General features: G+C 32.3%; 1 protein-coding gene across 3 annotated transcripts in view; it reads left to right on the top strand.

Annotated features, from left to right (window-relative positions):
- Positions 1-263: 263 nt before the first annotated feature.
- The window catches only part of LOC123010971 (hemicentin-2-like), a 148,966-nt gene continuing 134,209 nt past the window's right edge, over positions 264-15,020 (top strand). For all 3 annotated transcript variants that reach the window (XM_044408200.1, XM_044408201.1, XM_044408202.1), the window contains exon 1: positions 264-501. In XM_044408200.1, coding sequence (XP_044264135.1) covers positions 372-501 — 130 coding nt within the window. In that variant the 5' untranslated portion in view covers positions 264-371. The remainder of the gene's footprint in view (positions 502-15,020) is intronic.

Raw genomic sequence — 15,020 nt, forward strand, 5'->3', positions numbered from 1 at the left:
GTAGGAAAAAGCTCGAACGCAGTTAGATAGGTATCGTGATTTGGGAAAGCTCCAAGTCTCGCCACAACTTCGACCTCGTTCTGCCATTTTTCGTGAGTATTTAGAAGTGAGGAAATATCTCATCGGTCTGATTAAGAATTAAAGCATTTAAAGCCCTTGATACAACAACAAAGCCCTTAAAGGCTCGTAGGCGTTCGGCACCGATCGGAATAGCAGCTATTGGCCGGGCGCACGCTTAGATCTTAGCGCCAGCAGTGGCGATTCGTCCGCTGTGTTGGTAGCATTGGAGGCAATCCTTTTCAAAGAGCTGCGATCTGCCGGTTTCGTGGTTTGCTATATACTACTAAAAGAGACAGCGCCGGGGGTGGTGAATGGTACAGGTGCAAGTGACTATGGCTTTGGTGATTCAAAATGTTTACTTTATGAACCATGTGTGGAAAGTGATTTGGATGTGCGTGGTTTGCTACCAGGGGATTGGAGCTAAATTCGTTGAAGAACCCGGTAGGAATTTATTTTTCTGTCAATCAACGGAATAGATTTTTCCCATAAACGTATGTCTGTAATTGGAAAAAAAGAAACCGGCCCCGTATCTTCCTCCCGATACCTTGAATTTACTCAATGAGATGCATCTCACGTCGTGAGGGAGCGTGGGATTCTAAATTTTGCCGGTTTTAATCTAGTGTTAAAAGTAATACTTAATTTTTTATTTCCTGTCAAGAGGAAACATAATTTAAACTTTAATTGTGTTATCGTGACCTATTTATCACTTGTCAAAAATTACACACGGCTAAACATTTCAGTGGTAATCTGTTTAGATTAAGTTTTTAAATGGTGGATAAAAAAGTAGACAAGACATTATGGCTCAGTTGAAACGTACTGCACTCTATGATTTTGTAAGTTGTTGTATTGTGATTAGATAATTTTGTACCATTTAATTATTGGTTGATTATGGTCTATTTACGACTTAATAGATTGATAAATTTTTAATTTATGGGTTGAATGGGATTAAGGGAAATGATGACGTGTCCGGATAGCTTATGTGTAATATTAATTAATAACAGATATGTCACCCTCATTTTCAATTTTAATATTAGAGCAATTTACAAGAAAAACTTTGCTAATATGTGATTTAGAAAATTATTCTCTTAAGTACTTAAGGCACACAAATAATTTATTTAGAAAATCAATATAGTTAGGTACGAATAGTGTAACTTTTTTAGAAAGAAGGTTTGTAGAGAACAAAGTTCTGTCAAAGACACTGTCTAGATATTCTTTGACGGAGATTTTAATTTTACTTCATTGAAGAAGGTTTAGTATTTATTAATTCTCAAAGCACATGGATTTTTACCATTTGAGTAGAGTAAACTTCATACTTCATATTATATTTCTATTTGGTATTTACATAGACCCTTCGGTTCAAATGCAAACGAACATTATAAATTTTATTAAACTTTTTATATTTTAATTTAATATTAAACAAACGTTTTTAAAATAGTAAAAGGGAATATTTAATTAGGTCTTGATATAACACTGAAATACTAAAAGTTTTAAGGTTTTGATAATTTATGAGACTAAAATTTATAATTTATAGATTTTTTTGTGTTTCAATTATCACAAATTTTTATTAAGTGAAACTATCTTTGATTATGTTTTACATGTAGTTGTATTTATTATGCATCTATTTTAAAAAATAATTATCAGGTTCATAAATTTGTAGGTATAGGCAAGAAGTACGTTATTATTTCTTATTGAAAATACATTATTGTAAGACAAGATAATTAAATAAATGGTTTTAGTACATGTTTATTCTTTTTAAAATTTAATTTTCACTGAAAACAATGTATGAAAAGAAAAAAAATAAAAGCTTACTTCTTATACATATGAAGAAGCAGAAGCGAAAATATGAGAGTTCTGTGTTTTTAACACAAATTTAAACGCAACGCATGAGACATACCTATTGGGAAAATGTATATAATTTTATAAATATCTTTTTTTATTTTGTTTTCACAAATTGTAAAGAAATGTCGTGGATTTCTAATTTTTTTATAGGTACGTGTATACATTTATGTTAATGTAAAAAATTTACTTACATTATTACCTAGAAATAAATTACATCCATACAAACTATAGGTGCGCCAGAACTCACGCCCCAGAGAGGTAAGGTAAGATACCAGGAATATGGAAAAATGTTAAAAAATTCTATCTATACAATTTTCGAAGTTATGAGAGTTTAAATTTTGCACTTTGACCCTTTATTTCTGTTGGACAAATAATTTTCCAAGTTTTTTTGCTACAGGCTATTAGAAGAGGGAACAAGCTATATCCTAAATTGTAACTCTGTTTAATGTTATTTGTGGCTTTTACTGCCACATCTTTGTATCTTTACTAAATAATTATTAAAAAAACATACACAGGATCATCACCATCATTAAATAAAGATAAAAAAAATGTTAAATATCAAGAATTTTTAACAGAATTTTTTACACATTTTTTTCATGTTCCTGGTCACTTATCTTACTTGAAATTTTTCTCTGGTGCGCGAGTTCTTACACACTTGTATATTCCGTTTTTACGTTACTATAAACCCAAAAATAGACATTTGATTTAGTAAATTTTATGTACTTGTTTAAAATTAACCTACACATGTTTATTTATGATTACATATTTTAATAAACAAAAATATTATTATTATATGTTACTAATGTAATTTAATATCGACAATACTACATTTTATTTTCCTGTCATTTCCATATTCGTCTGTTAGCCATTGCAGCTGCAACCTCTGCTAGGACATCAACCCTTTTGTTTCTCCCCATCTATTATGTCAGGAGTAAGTAGTTGAAGGAAATAGTCTGTTTTTACTTTACGTGAATGAACAGCTGATAGAATGCAACCACATCCCACCTACACCACTGTGAATGTGCTTTACCTATACATAAATAACACCCTTTTGTATCTTCAATACTATACACTGTGTCAATTTTAAAACTTGCAATCGGCAATATCTCTCAACTGAAAAAGATATTGAGAATCACTCAAAACCGTTTCGGTGGTTTCTAGAGGGAATCAAAATGACATGGTACATACATAAGTGACGCACCTCCATCCACCCTTACAGCCTGGAAATTTTTGTCAAGATTTTACGTGAAAGCTTCAATTTTCAAAAGCCATAAAATACATAAAATTTTTTTGGAATGTTTGGAGAACAACATCGGGTTTTTAGTATTCAGTGAATTTTATGGTTGTGGGAATATTTATTGACACGAGTGATTAAATCAATGATTTCTACGATTCGTGCCAGTTATACCTACCTATTAAGGTATTGATCCTTACAAAGTTACATTATTAGCTGGTCTAAATTGACAGGCGTATCTAGTTATATTCTCTATTATATCACTAAAACCTGTAGCTTTACAATTTATAGCTAGTGTGACAGCTTCTAATAAACACAAGTGATATTCCTACTAAGTAAAGTATTTTCCTGTCATAAAGTAACACAATAAATACGGCAATAATAATAATCGTTTTATTTTATTCACCTTTACGATCTTATCGACTAATAACATTTAATTAAATCGCTTTTCATGAACTTACAAACTCCAGATAATTTTTTTAAATTTTGTTTTCTGTAAGGGGTTGAGAGKTTAAAGTTAATTAATCGAAACAAATTGGAATTTTATTAGGTTTTTAATGCTCTCTGCGGTATTTATTCGAAACATTTAACTTGATTTTCGTGTGTCGGTCTCTAATTTCCAGTAACTCTTTGGGTTCAAAGAAAATCTTTGACGGAATTTTAGATATCTTTACTATTTGTGTATTTATTGCAAAAATTTGTTTAAAATTGTTAAATAAAAACCTGATTTAGACCTGGTTCAAAAAATTTATTATCACGTTTGTCATCTAATCTTTCATCTAAACAGTTACCGGTCTTGTGAAGCGTGACTCGTTATTTATTATTTCTATCGTCTCATTTATACTTTTCTTATGGATATTAATGCAAGACAGTGCGCGTAATAGCATGATTTCAAAACAATAATCCGCATTGTGATAACCAGTGGCGCCTAGTTTGCAATAACTGAATATTAATTGAATTCTTTCGCCGTTGTATTAATAATAATCTGTCGCTTTGTAATCAAGCTATGCAATTTTTTTCCCGTCTTGCATTATCGATCGCTCGTTTTCTATTCATAATAACTCTCCTCATTCATTATGGAAGGCATTCAAACAGCCACCTGTCTCCAATGCCAGCTACCTGTTTTTCTCGAGATTCCTCTGCTTGGGATCAATTAGATTCGACCCACCACACCTTTGACATTCGAGGGAAATCCTATTCCCATCTCATTACCCTTGCTATTGAATTTCGAGGGATTCGGACTAATAGCAGCACCAAAACGGCAAAAATTGGCTCCAGAACTCAGGTGCTAATTAAATACATCTTAGCAAACTTTTACCGTTATTGTACGAGTAGCGACTGGACTTTGGTGTGAAATTTTCGTTTTCGTAAAGTGTTATAAAATTGCAGCTCAAGACTGTCGTCATGGTATATAAATATAGGGCACTAATTATACAGGGTGTCCCCGTGAGTTGGTAAAGTCTATTCGGTGAATTGCGGTCCGTTTTGTGAACTGTGGCCAAAATGTTTCAGCCTACCTGGTCCGACATCACAATCTCTGTTCGAACTTTTAGCCCAGTCAAATTAAAAAATAGGGCGATTGGTGGTAAAAAATCCTAGAGAGTTGTATTTTTTTTAAAACGCCTTCTTTACACTTGGGTAGACATAGAAAAATCGACTAATAAAACTTTTTTGCGCGATTAGACTTTATTTGATTGTTTACTACGCCTGTTTCCTAGACAGTAAGTTGTATTTACACGTTGATATCCCAAACTTGTCGGTAAGTATTTTGTTTATTGTTACTAAGTCGGTAAGCATTCAAAAATGTTCTAGAACGCCAAAATACTTTGGTGTTCTAGAACATTTTTTAGATATTTTATTAAAAAAAACTAACAAAAACCAATTGTGCACAAAACGTCATAAACATCACGAACGTTAAGGATTTACCGAGTCGTCGCTTCACACCTTCAAACAAACGATCGGTAAAATGTCCTTACCGTTCTTGATGCTTAATATACTATATCTTAAAAACATTGTAGGTAATGAAAAGCTACATCCAAAAATGCCAAGTAACATAATATGGTGAATAATTTTTCTGTATAATTTTTAAAATATTTTAACATGTAAAGGACTTTACCAACTTGCTGGGACTGTGTTTATGACTTGGTCAGACGTTTTCTGATGACCTATACATAGGCATAAATTTGATATTACCACTTATTTGTATGATTTCAATTGTTATGTAAAAAGTTAAAAAACGTTTTGCAGATTAAGTATAAGTAAGCTGTCAGTAATACATAAAAAATTTCTCAATCTAGTTCAAAGTAAACACTTGTACATATATATTTGTTATTTATGTGCAATAATTAAATCACCAGTAGGCATTGTATTCTAATAGAGTAAGTAATAGATATGTAAAAGTTTAATTTTACCCTAAATCGATTTCCAGTTTTACCAATTATCTACATATTTATGCCTGTTATTGTTTTCTGGAAAAACCCCCTATTTCTCATTATTTAGGTAATCAGTGTTTATTTAATTTTTTTCAACAAACCATTGTTTTTCTCATTATTTACCAAACGCATAATCTCAAGTACTTTAGTAAAGATAAATTAATGTAGATCTAAAAAATAACCAATTTGTATTTTGAAAAGCACCCAAAGATTTACAATAACTCACATATACAAAAATCAATCAGTTAATCCCAAAAATACCAATACAGGGTGTTTCAGAACTTGCGCTCCAGAGAATAATGTTTTGATCATGTCATTTTCCCTTTCGACTTGTCAGTTTGTTTGACGTATCACAGACATGCGTTTTCTCATCCAAGAATGACTCAATTACAAATTATCTTGATCTCTCGATATGTTTTTTCATATTATTCGGTGCAGGTACTAAAATTTTGCCAATAAAAGCCATCACAAGTAATGACATAAACAAGTTACGATACAGGATACAGCTTCTTCGTTTTCTTTTTTACTAGGCTGCAGCAAAAAATTGTTTTTCCAACAAAAATAAATAGGGTCAAAATGCAAGATTTCGAAATTAATTATATGCAGGATGTTGAAAATGAAAATTGATACATAAGTATATAAATAATTTTAACCATACCTTCATAGTCGTACAGTGATGGACAGTGAATTTCGGCCACCCAATTTCCCTGACAAATTAAAAGTGTAAATTAGTCTTTAGGTTTTCCTAACCTTGTTTCAGAATTTTGATTAACGTTTGTCATGTTGACAAAAATGCTCGATCCTTCTTGCTACTTTTTACCTTTGTCCTTTGAAATGGTGGTCCTTGGTATGCCCAAAAGTATAGAGACACGTCTTTAAGACATACCTTCTTGTACCAGAGAGATAATTTTTATTTTATTAAACGTACTTACTGCTGACGTGTTCGAATTTGATTAAATTTGACAATACGTATTTGAATGTCAGTTATCATGACAATAAAGCACAGACTACATTGAATTTTTGTGAATTCACAGAAATTGGGTGGACGAAATTCACTGTCCATCACTGTATTATTTTTTATAAATACTATCTAAAAACTGATTAGAGCGTATACATATTTGTTTTTATCGTTCCATCTCTATGTATTTTCTGACGTTTCATTTGCTCTAGGAAAAGACTGACAAGAGCATAAAACTTGTTTAGATGTCCTGGCAGGATGTTAGAAACTTTAATATTACAAAACATGAAAAAACGTTCAGAATAAGATTTTAGTATCTCACTCCCCACTTAGTTAACTTAATCAATCATTCAATAATCAACCAATTCTGTTGAATTTTGTTGACACCGAATTAATAAATTCCACAGTAGCAGTTTCGGTAATGTAAACGGAAAAGTTAGGAATAAGGTTGTGCATATTGCAAGCACCATTCCCGAAATGAAGTTTAATTAAGGCCGGACGTAAATTACTCCCCACTTTTCCTTTTGAAAATCGCATCCACTTGCCGTTTCCGTTCGACAAAGTGATAATAATTAGAGCACCGTCGCCGTTTTAAACTGAAATATATATTTTTCACTTTTCACAACGCTTCGTCGTCCTTTTTTTCAATTGTCCTTAGCGAGGGATAATAATTCAGCTGGTCAGTGAGTCGTTGCCGTTTCAGGGGCGGAAGGTAATAGAAGAGGCCATTCTTTACCCGCCCGCACTGCGCCAGTGCTACCACAACACATTAAGCCTTTATTACTGCGCTATGTCTCCGGACTTATCCTGCGTCCGCGTGTCTCTAAAGTGTTTTAATTCCCCGGCGAGTGCACTAGATGCTGCTTAACTAAATGTTACCACGCTGAATTACACAGGCTAATGTCCAAACTACGAAGGGAATTCTTCCAGTAAAGTCTGCAATTATTGCTTCGTCGAGAAAATTAAGTGCGGGGGTAAACAGTGTGCTCGGTTTTATGTATGATTTATTACCTGAAAGTTATTAACTTCTGCTATTTGCGCTTTAAGGACTGATTATTTACTGCGCTGCTAGACATGACTAAATACATATTTATGGCGCAAAACAAAAAACTGGATTAATCAAAATGAAATGTGATATTCGAATTTCCTGAGCCGTGACGGAATATATTCGATGTTGTCAATCAAACCGAGAAAAACAGAATCTCAGAACCAAGAGTGCGGCCTTACACAACGATCGATACCACGGAAAGTGGACCAAAGGATAAGTTAAATTGCAAAGTTGTAAAGTGCAAAATTTTAATTTTTGGTCGGTTGTGATAACGAAACTTAAACTTTTTTCTAGCTTTCAGTTATTTACACAAATGAAAGTTTTGAACACTAATTAATATTGTTGCAAACATATTGCAACTAGAAGGTCTTTGTGTTGAATTTTTCTATATTTTAATAACTATATTTTTTGCTTTTTGATTTTTTATAATTTTGTATTTAAAGAAAAAAAAAATTAATTTATCATTCATAAAAAAAGTCTTTGGCTTCTTACTGTCTTCAGATTCAAAAAAATATATTTTTTGTATACGCTTCCAAAAAAAAAAAAAATTTGAGTCCCCAAAATGAGTCTTTTCCGGACTCAATAAAATAGTACGCAAAATAACCATTTTAACCCAAAAACAGTTTTTACTGACTAAAAAATTAAATTGGTTATTATGGTGACGAATTTTTTTTAATTAAAAATAGGTGTGAATTCGTGTTTTGTGAGCTTTAACAAAAAAAACTTGTATGCACCACGTACGCAAAAGGTTTTAGGTGAATCCTCTCGTAAAGACTCGGCTCCTACGTCGCCTCGTCATCAATTACGATTCGTACCCTAAAACCTTATTTTGCGTACTTGATACATAAATAGATATTTTTTTAGGCAAAATTTGGGAAAAACAAATTTTATTTTTTTCTAATGTTTGGACTTGATACATAAATAGCAATTTTTTTAGGCAAAATTTGGGAAAAACAAATTAAATTTTTTTCTAATGTTTGGACTTTATCATTTTATATAGGTAAGTTGTTTTACCAAGATTTTGAGATTTCTTTTTCCACTTAGGTTGCTTTATTTGGATTTAAATATTTTTTTGATTTGGTAATTTTGTGATGTTCGGCAAAAAGTTTTGTTAATTTCACCTCCTACCCTTCCAGCTCATTATTGGTTATAATTGTTTGGCTAAAGTTATCTCAAACTTTGGAACTTTGGAATCAATCCTCTCTAAAATGATGCACAATAGCACAATGCAGTGGTTCTTCCGTCGACTTGTTTTGGGATAATTTAATTAAAACCGGCATTGTATATTTGCTCTCGTATTCCCTACAACTCTTCCTTTGAATATTTCAGTTCTTGGCGACATCTTTGAAATTCCGGCTTTGTCCGCACAAAACCTGCACCTGCAACGTCTATAAAAAGCTGTTTTTCTTTAGTGTCAAAACTCGAAGGTGCTTGGGCCCATTGTATCTCGGATGAGTCTTTCATTCACCATTTGGAATATCAATAGTTTTAGTTCGTTTTGCAGTTTGTCCTCTTTGGGTCATTCAAACTGGACGTGACCAAATGCAATACCAGCCCGTAACCTGCTCTGCTTTATACTGGAAATTCTTGGTGACTCTAATTGAAAGTGTTTTCAGGTAAAATATGTGTAACTGGTACGTGTGAAATTCTCTCGAGTGCTTGCGGGAAGATTGCATTAAGGCATAGGTCGTCTTAATTATGCATCGACCGCTGCAGCTGAATATACAGCACGTTATAAATTATTATGGTCTATTGTTTCACGGTTGATTGAGGAAGCTGCCGTTCTGCTGCAGATTTGAAGAATATAAATTGCAGTTTTTTTTTCATGCAGTGTCGAGTGTGTGGTGGCTGTCTAAATTGCACTTTGATTAGCGCTAAGGCAGAGACTTGATAAGTGATAACTAACAGATTGTAATTTGCAAAGGATTATTTCTGTGTTAAGAAGCACGCTAATTACACAGACGCCCTTTAATTGCGTTATTATTGTTACCGCGTTTTGCAAAATGCTGCTTTTTACATTATTCATTGTATACCTGACAATTATGGAAAGTGGCTTTCCATGGCCAATTTTTTTTATTGGCAGTGTGAATTATGTGCAAATTAACAATTATGACATTGAGAAATGATACCATTAAGGGAATTATGTATATGTAAGTATGGAAACATTCATTTTTGAATTTGTTTTGTATTGAATCTGTATTGAATAATAATATAAATTGAACTTTGTCATTAAAAATTGTATTTTTTTCAATTTCTTCAAAGCTTCTACATACTGACGATGTTGTCTTAAGACACGTAAATACGTACATGCATACATCATCTTGCACACAATATGTTTTAAGACATCTTAAGACATCAACGTCCGTGTGTAGGGGCGGAGGGGCCTTTAGAATAGAGAATATATTACTGCAATTTTCACCTTTTAAAGCATACATATTTTTTCCTTTTGCTTTTTTAAGCAGGTCGGTAACTTGTTTGGTTTTTAAATGACATTAAAACATGAGATTTAATTTGGTTTTATGAGAAAGTAAACATCTTGCTTTGTATTCAAAGATCTTTGAGAATAAACTATCGTTTTTAGCTTATTTCAAACTATTCGAATTAAATTTAAAAAGTCGATGACAGACGTTTGATAGCTTTCTTGGATCAGCAAGTATAATTCGTAACTTGCTTTTTAATCTAAAATAAATCTGAGATCGGAAGTCTTTTAGAAGTGGATTAAATCAACTTGAATTTGCTCTAGGCTGGGTATGAAATACTAAAAGTCGAATTTTGCGTTTTATTCTTGTTCTACAATGTTTGATTGTACCTAGAACAAAATAAACTGCCGTTCCACAATTGGATCTGTTTCAACCCGATTTTCAACCTTTCATTAAAAAATATAAATTATCTTAATTTATATTTTACAAATAGGTATTATTATCCTGTTGACTGGTTCCATAACAAACCGTCCATAAATTCGTATTTAAAACAATTTAGTTTACATCAGAAAACCTTTAATCTCCTTAACGCAACGAATTATTGTTTACTGTGTAAGTATTTTGACGATCTTTACCTGGTGTTGCCACAACAATGATAAATTCCGTCTCAATCCCCTTCGCCTTGGGACACATTCGCACTCATTTTATTATATAAAGCTTGGGGTGGAACGGAATTATATTCGGGACGTGGGTGGTAATAACAAAACACGTGCTGCGTGGCTACCCTTGATCATGGTGTATAATAAGAGTCTAGAGGGGTTCTTCTTGATACTCCCTTTGTTGCTATCCGTAACGTTAGCAGTACAATTGATGCCCTGTCATCATCTTTAAAGTGTACAAAGAAATAGCGCGCGGGAACACTGATTATGACAAAACCATTTTCATATGCAAGAGTGCCAAAGGTTGATTCTTTGAGCTTAGATTGTACGGCGGATTTTGACTACAAAAATTATTATTATTATCGCAACGAAATATTGCAAGTATCGTTGTGTATTTGACAGGCTTTGTGTTACGTATTGATAAAAATATCGTCATGACGGTTTGTGTGCTTTTGTGGAATTCAGCTAAATTTGGTAAATTGTTGTCTCATTTTTAATGAAATGTCGTTTTTCCTCAAATAATTAATTAATTAATGTTCAATTATTATAATTAATATGGGGCTGAGATTTAATTTCGTGTCAAAATAATCGAATTCTCTTATTTGGGTGAGTATCCTTTTACATAATGAAAGAACCCTTTTTATATTTGCACTCGCCTAATCGAATCAAAAAGTAGGTAGGTAATAAATAATTAATTAATCGATTTGGCACTAAACGCATTCGGGAATTTGGGGCGAGACTGAGATTAGAAAAAGAGGATAAAAGTTTAATAGTTGGATGTGTTTGTTTGCCAGTTTTATTATTTACGAGATACCTACAACGAAATAAAAATAGATTGTGCTCCACAGTGTAATAGACAAATTAAAATCCTCGGCCCTGGTTCTGGTATATAAAAGCATTTACTTCATTACCCTTAATAAATTCCCTTCACTCGAAATATGTTTTACGTTCCATTAGATAATTTTAATCAAATTTTTTATTAGTTTTGAGATAAAGGACAGATCGCGATGTTTTCGAGGAGATAAAGTTTTTAGCGGAGCTTTCAACACATAAAAGAAAGCTTTCTCTTTATTATTTTTAATTCCGAGATGATACCGCCTATTACTTTTCCAAACAAGTCTGCTGCTGCGTAATGTGGAGTAACGAGAATGCTGTCATCGCTGTACTTTAACTCTCATTCTTCTTCTCCTCTAATGCTTCCAGAGTAATATTCAAGATCCTGCCCCATCAATCAGCTACTATTGAAACCTCCCTTACTTACTAATGATATATACTCATTATGCTGACATACTGTGGGTACTTTTTTCTGCAATTAAATGCACCTGCCCAGAGTTAATGAATTTACTCCTCTCGCTTCGTGGGGCAAATCAAAATTAATGACTACCGTCTAATTGCACATTCCTCACGGATTTTTTCTGAAATGTTCCAGAAGGGTTTACCACTAATTAATCCACCAAATTCCTCTGATAAACAAAATGTATTTAATATAAACACGAGGCGATTTTAGTTTTAACTTACCACCAACCCTTATCGGCCTGATTAGCTAGTTTATATTTATAATTCTCAAAACTTTAGCCATATGAATATAATTTCACATTTATTAAATTTTTCTCTTCAAACAAAATGTTTAGATATATAATAAGATAATTTTGCCAATTTTACATTTTTGGACAAGTATGTCAATGTGCTAGCACTACCAGCTCTTGTATCTACATCTGTTAACACAATTTTTTGTGTAGTGTTTGCAAATCGTAATTCTGAATCGTATTTTGTTTGTTTTGGTTACATGTTTTCCCAACTCAAAATTTTGGTTTTGTTTATTTGTTTTTCAGAGTTTTCAACGATGCGTATAGTTTTATTCAACAATGTCATGTTACACAGGTTGTTTGATTTTTTTAATGGAGCATGGAGTAACACCAGCAATCAGTAGCAATTGGTGGTACTATAGAAGAAGCGATGACAAGTTCACCCAAACAATTCAGCACTCAAACATAATTTATTTTGCCTCTTTAGATTTATTGAAAATTTTGTTTTTCACTAATTAATTAGTGTATTAATTGATTAATCAGAGTATAATTCATTTAAATTACTTAATTGAATACTGTGTCAAAGACTAGACTCGATCTTTTGAGGACTTGTTTGCGATGTTTTCCATTTTGTGCATGCTCAACGCTAGTTGTGGCTGATCTTTTCTTGTTTAACCTCATACGTTTGCTCATAACTATAATAACTAATCACATCAGTGTGATATTGATACATCTGGTAATAGACATAAATAGATGAAATTACAGCCTGTAGGCATCGTATGGTAACAATGACAGAATATAATTGCAATTTTCACTTTTCACTGGTTTTACTCAGAGAATGTTTGATTACACTCAGGCAATATGTCAGGCATGTAATCGCATTTTGAATTAAATCGCTTTATGTACGTTTTGTTTCAAACTATGATTGAGAACAGGTTTATTGTGCGAATAAACAGTAAGTTATGTTTTGAATACAAACGAAATAGTTGCTAAGGCTGGATTAGTTAAAACATGGGATTTAAACTCGGATAGAAAAATCTTGAATATGGGTAGAGTATCTACTTAACTTTGTTAGGAGTCTTGCTCATTAATATGAATAAATCGTTCCAAGTATGAGATATGCATAATGACTCAACGGGGAGTTAGATCCCTTAGGTCTCACTAATTTTCGTGTAATATAATAATGACTAATAATACTGGTACAGTAAAATCTCTCAACAACGAATACCGATGGGAACCTTTAATTGTCCGTTGTGAAGAGGTGTCCCCTTAATAGGAGATGTGCAAAATTAATAAAAAAAGTGAAAAAACATTAATTTTTGTTTGTATAGACAAAACGGTCTTTTTATCGGTGTGTCCGGATTTCGGCTACGGTTATATCAGCCCTTGAAATTCATGACCGGACTGCGGCGAACTCAAAATTATACCTGAAAAAATAAAGACCGGACTGCGGCCGCAACACCGAAATGTCTTATCTGATTAAATCAATGGGGGTTGACAGTTCCATACATCATTATTTAAAGAATGATTGTACAAGATTTTTGCATACATATACAAAGTGATCCAGAAAGGCTCAGTCTGTTGGTACCAGATTTGAAAGTATTTTTGGTAATAACTTGAAACACTGCAACTGGATACGGTTTTGCTTGACAAATACTTGACGTACAATTTCTCAAGATTGGTGAATTATTGTTAATCAAAAGCGTACTCCAATGGAAAGCTTTAAAAAATAGTGGATCACTTTGTACGTATAGTTTAAGAAAATAAAATATTTGTTAATAGCAAAATTAAACTTATTTTATCTAAACTTTATTAAGATTACTCTCGGGATTAATGTATACAACCATCTAAGACGGAGCGGGAGAAGTTATAAGATAATCCTGCTACCTGTAATTCAGGGCCGCAATCCGGTCGTCACCTTTTTTGAGACCCTTCTGGTCAAGGATTAATAATTTGACCATCGCCGCAATCCAGTCCTGCCTCTTTTTATTATGTTTTTGGAGTTCGTTACTTTAACTAATAACAAGTTTTTTTGGAGTCATTTTGTACTATCTATTCTGCAACTCATTAATTTAGTCATTGAATCTTATATAAAAGTTCACTTATAAAACAGTTTACATTTACATTTTTTTACATTTAGTGATAAAACAGTATAATCAGTCGATTATTGGGACTCCATTTAGAAAAACGTTTTCGAAAGTAATAATATTCAGGCATTAATATAAATTTGTACTATTACTTATGTTTTATTCATTTATATTACTTATTACTAAAGTAGGTGGTAATACAACAAAAACATTTAACTGTACAGGGTGCTGCATTTTGGATGTCCGAATAGGGAATCTCCGAAACTAAAAGGTTTTGCCAAAAATGAGTGATACATTCTGGGGCTCATTTTTTGAGAAAATAATATTGGGTAAAACCCCATCCCGCTATCGTCTTTTGTTTTCCACTTACAGACAAAAGTTGACGTTTTGGCGAAATCTAAAAAAATTCATATCTTCGTTATTATAGAAGATACGAATATGAAATAAAGACATTATACAGGCACTTTTTTACGAGGAATTTAATAATGTAGTTTTAACTTGAAAAAATTTGTTAACTACATTATTAAATTATTATTGGTTTAGCCATAATAAAATAAACTTGTATTTTTTTAAATAGAAATCATAGGCGGCTATGGCAATTTTGAAAAGATTATTTTTTTCTGATCTAGAAAATATAAATTTGTAACAGAATATTTTTTATAATTATACTTAAAAAGTGAAATACATATTTTGTTTGATAATAGTTGGCCATGGAAAAACTATTTTACTCCAAGTGTGTAAATAATAATCAATAAGA

This window comes from Tribolium madens, unplaced genomic scaffold (assembly GCF_015345945.1).
Source record: "Tribolium madens isolate multiple individuals breed KSU strain unplaced genomic scaffold, Tmad_KSU_1.1 Scaffold_91;HRSCAF=231;Tcas5.2_LG7, whole genome shotgun sequence".
Taxonomy (NCBI): Eukaryota; Metazoa; Arthropoda; class Insecta; order Coleoptera; family Tenebrionidae; genus Tribolium; species Tribolium madens.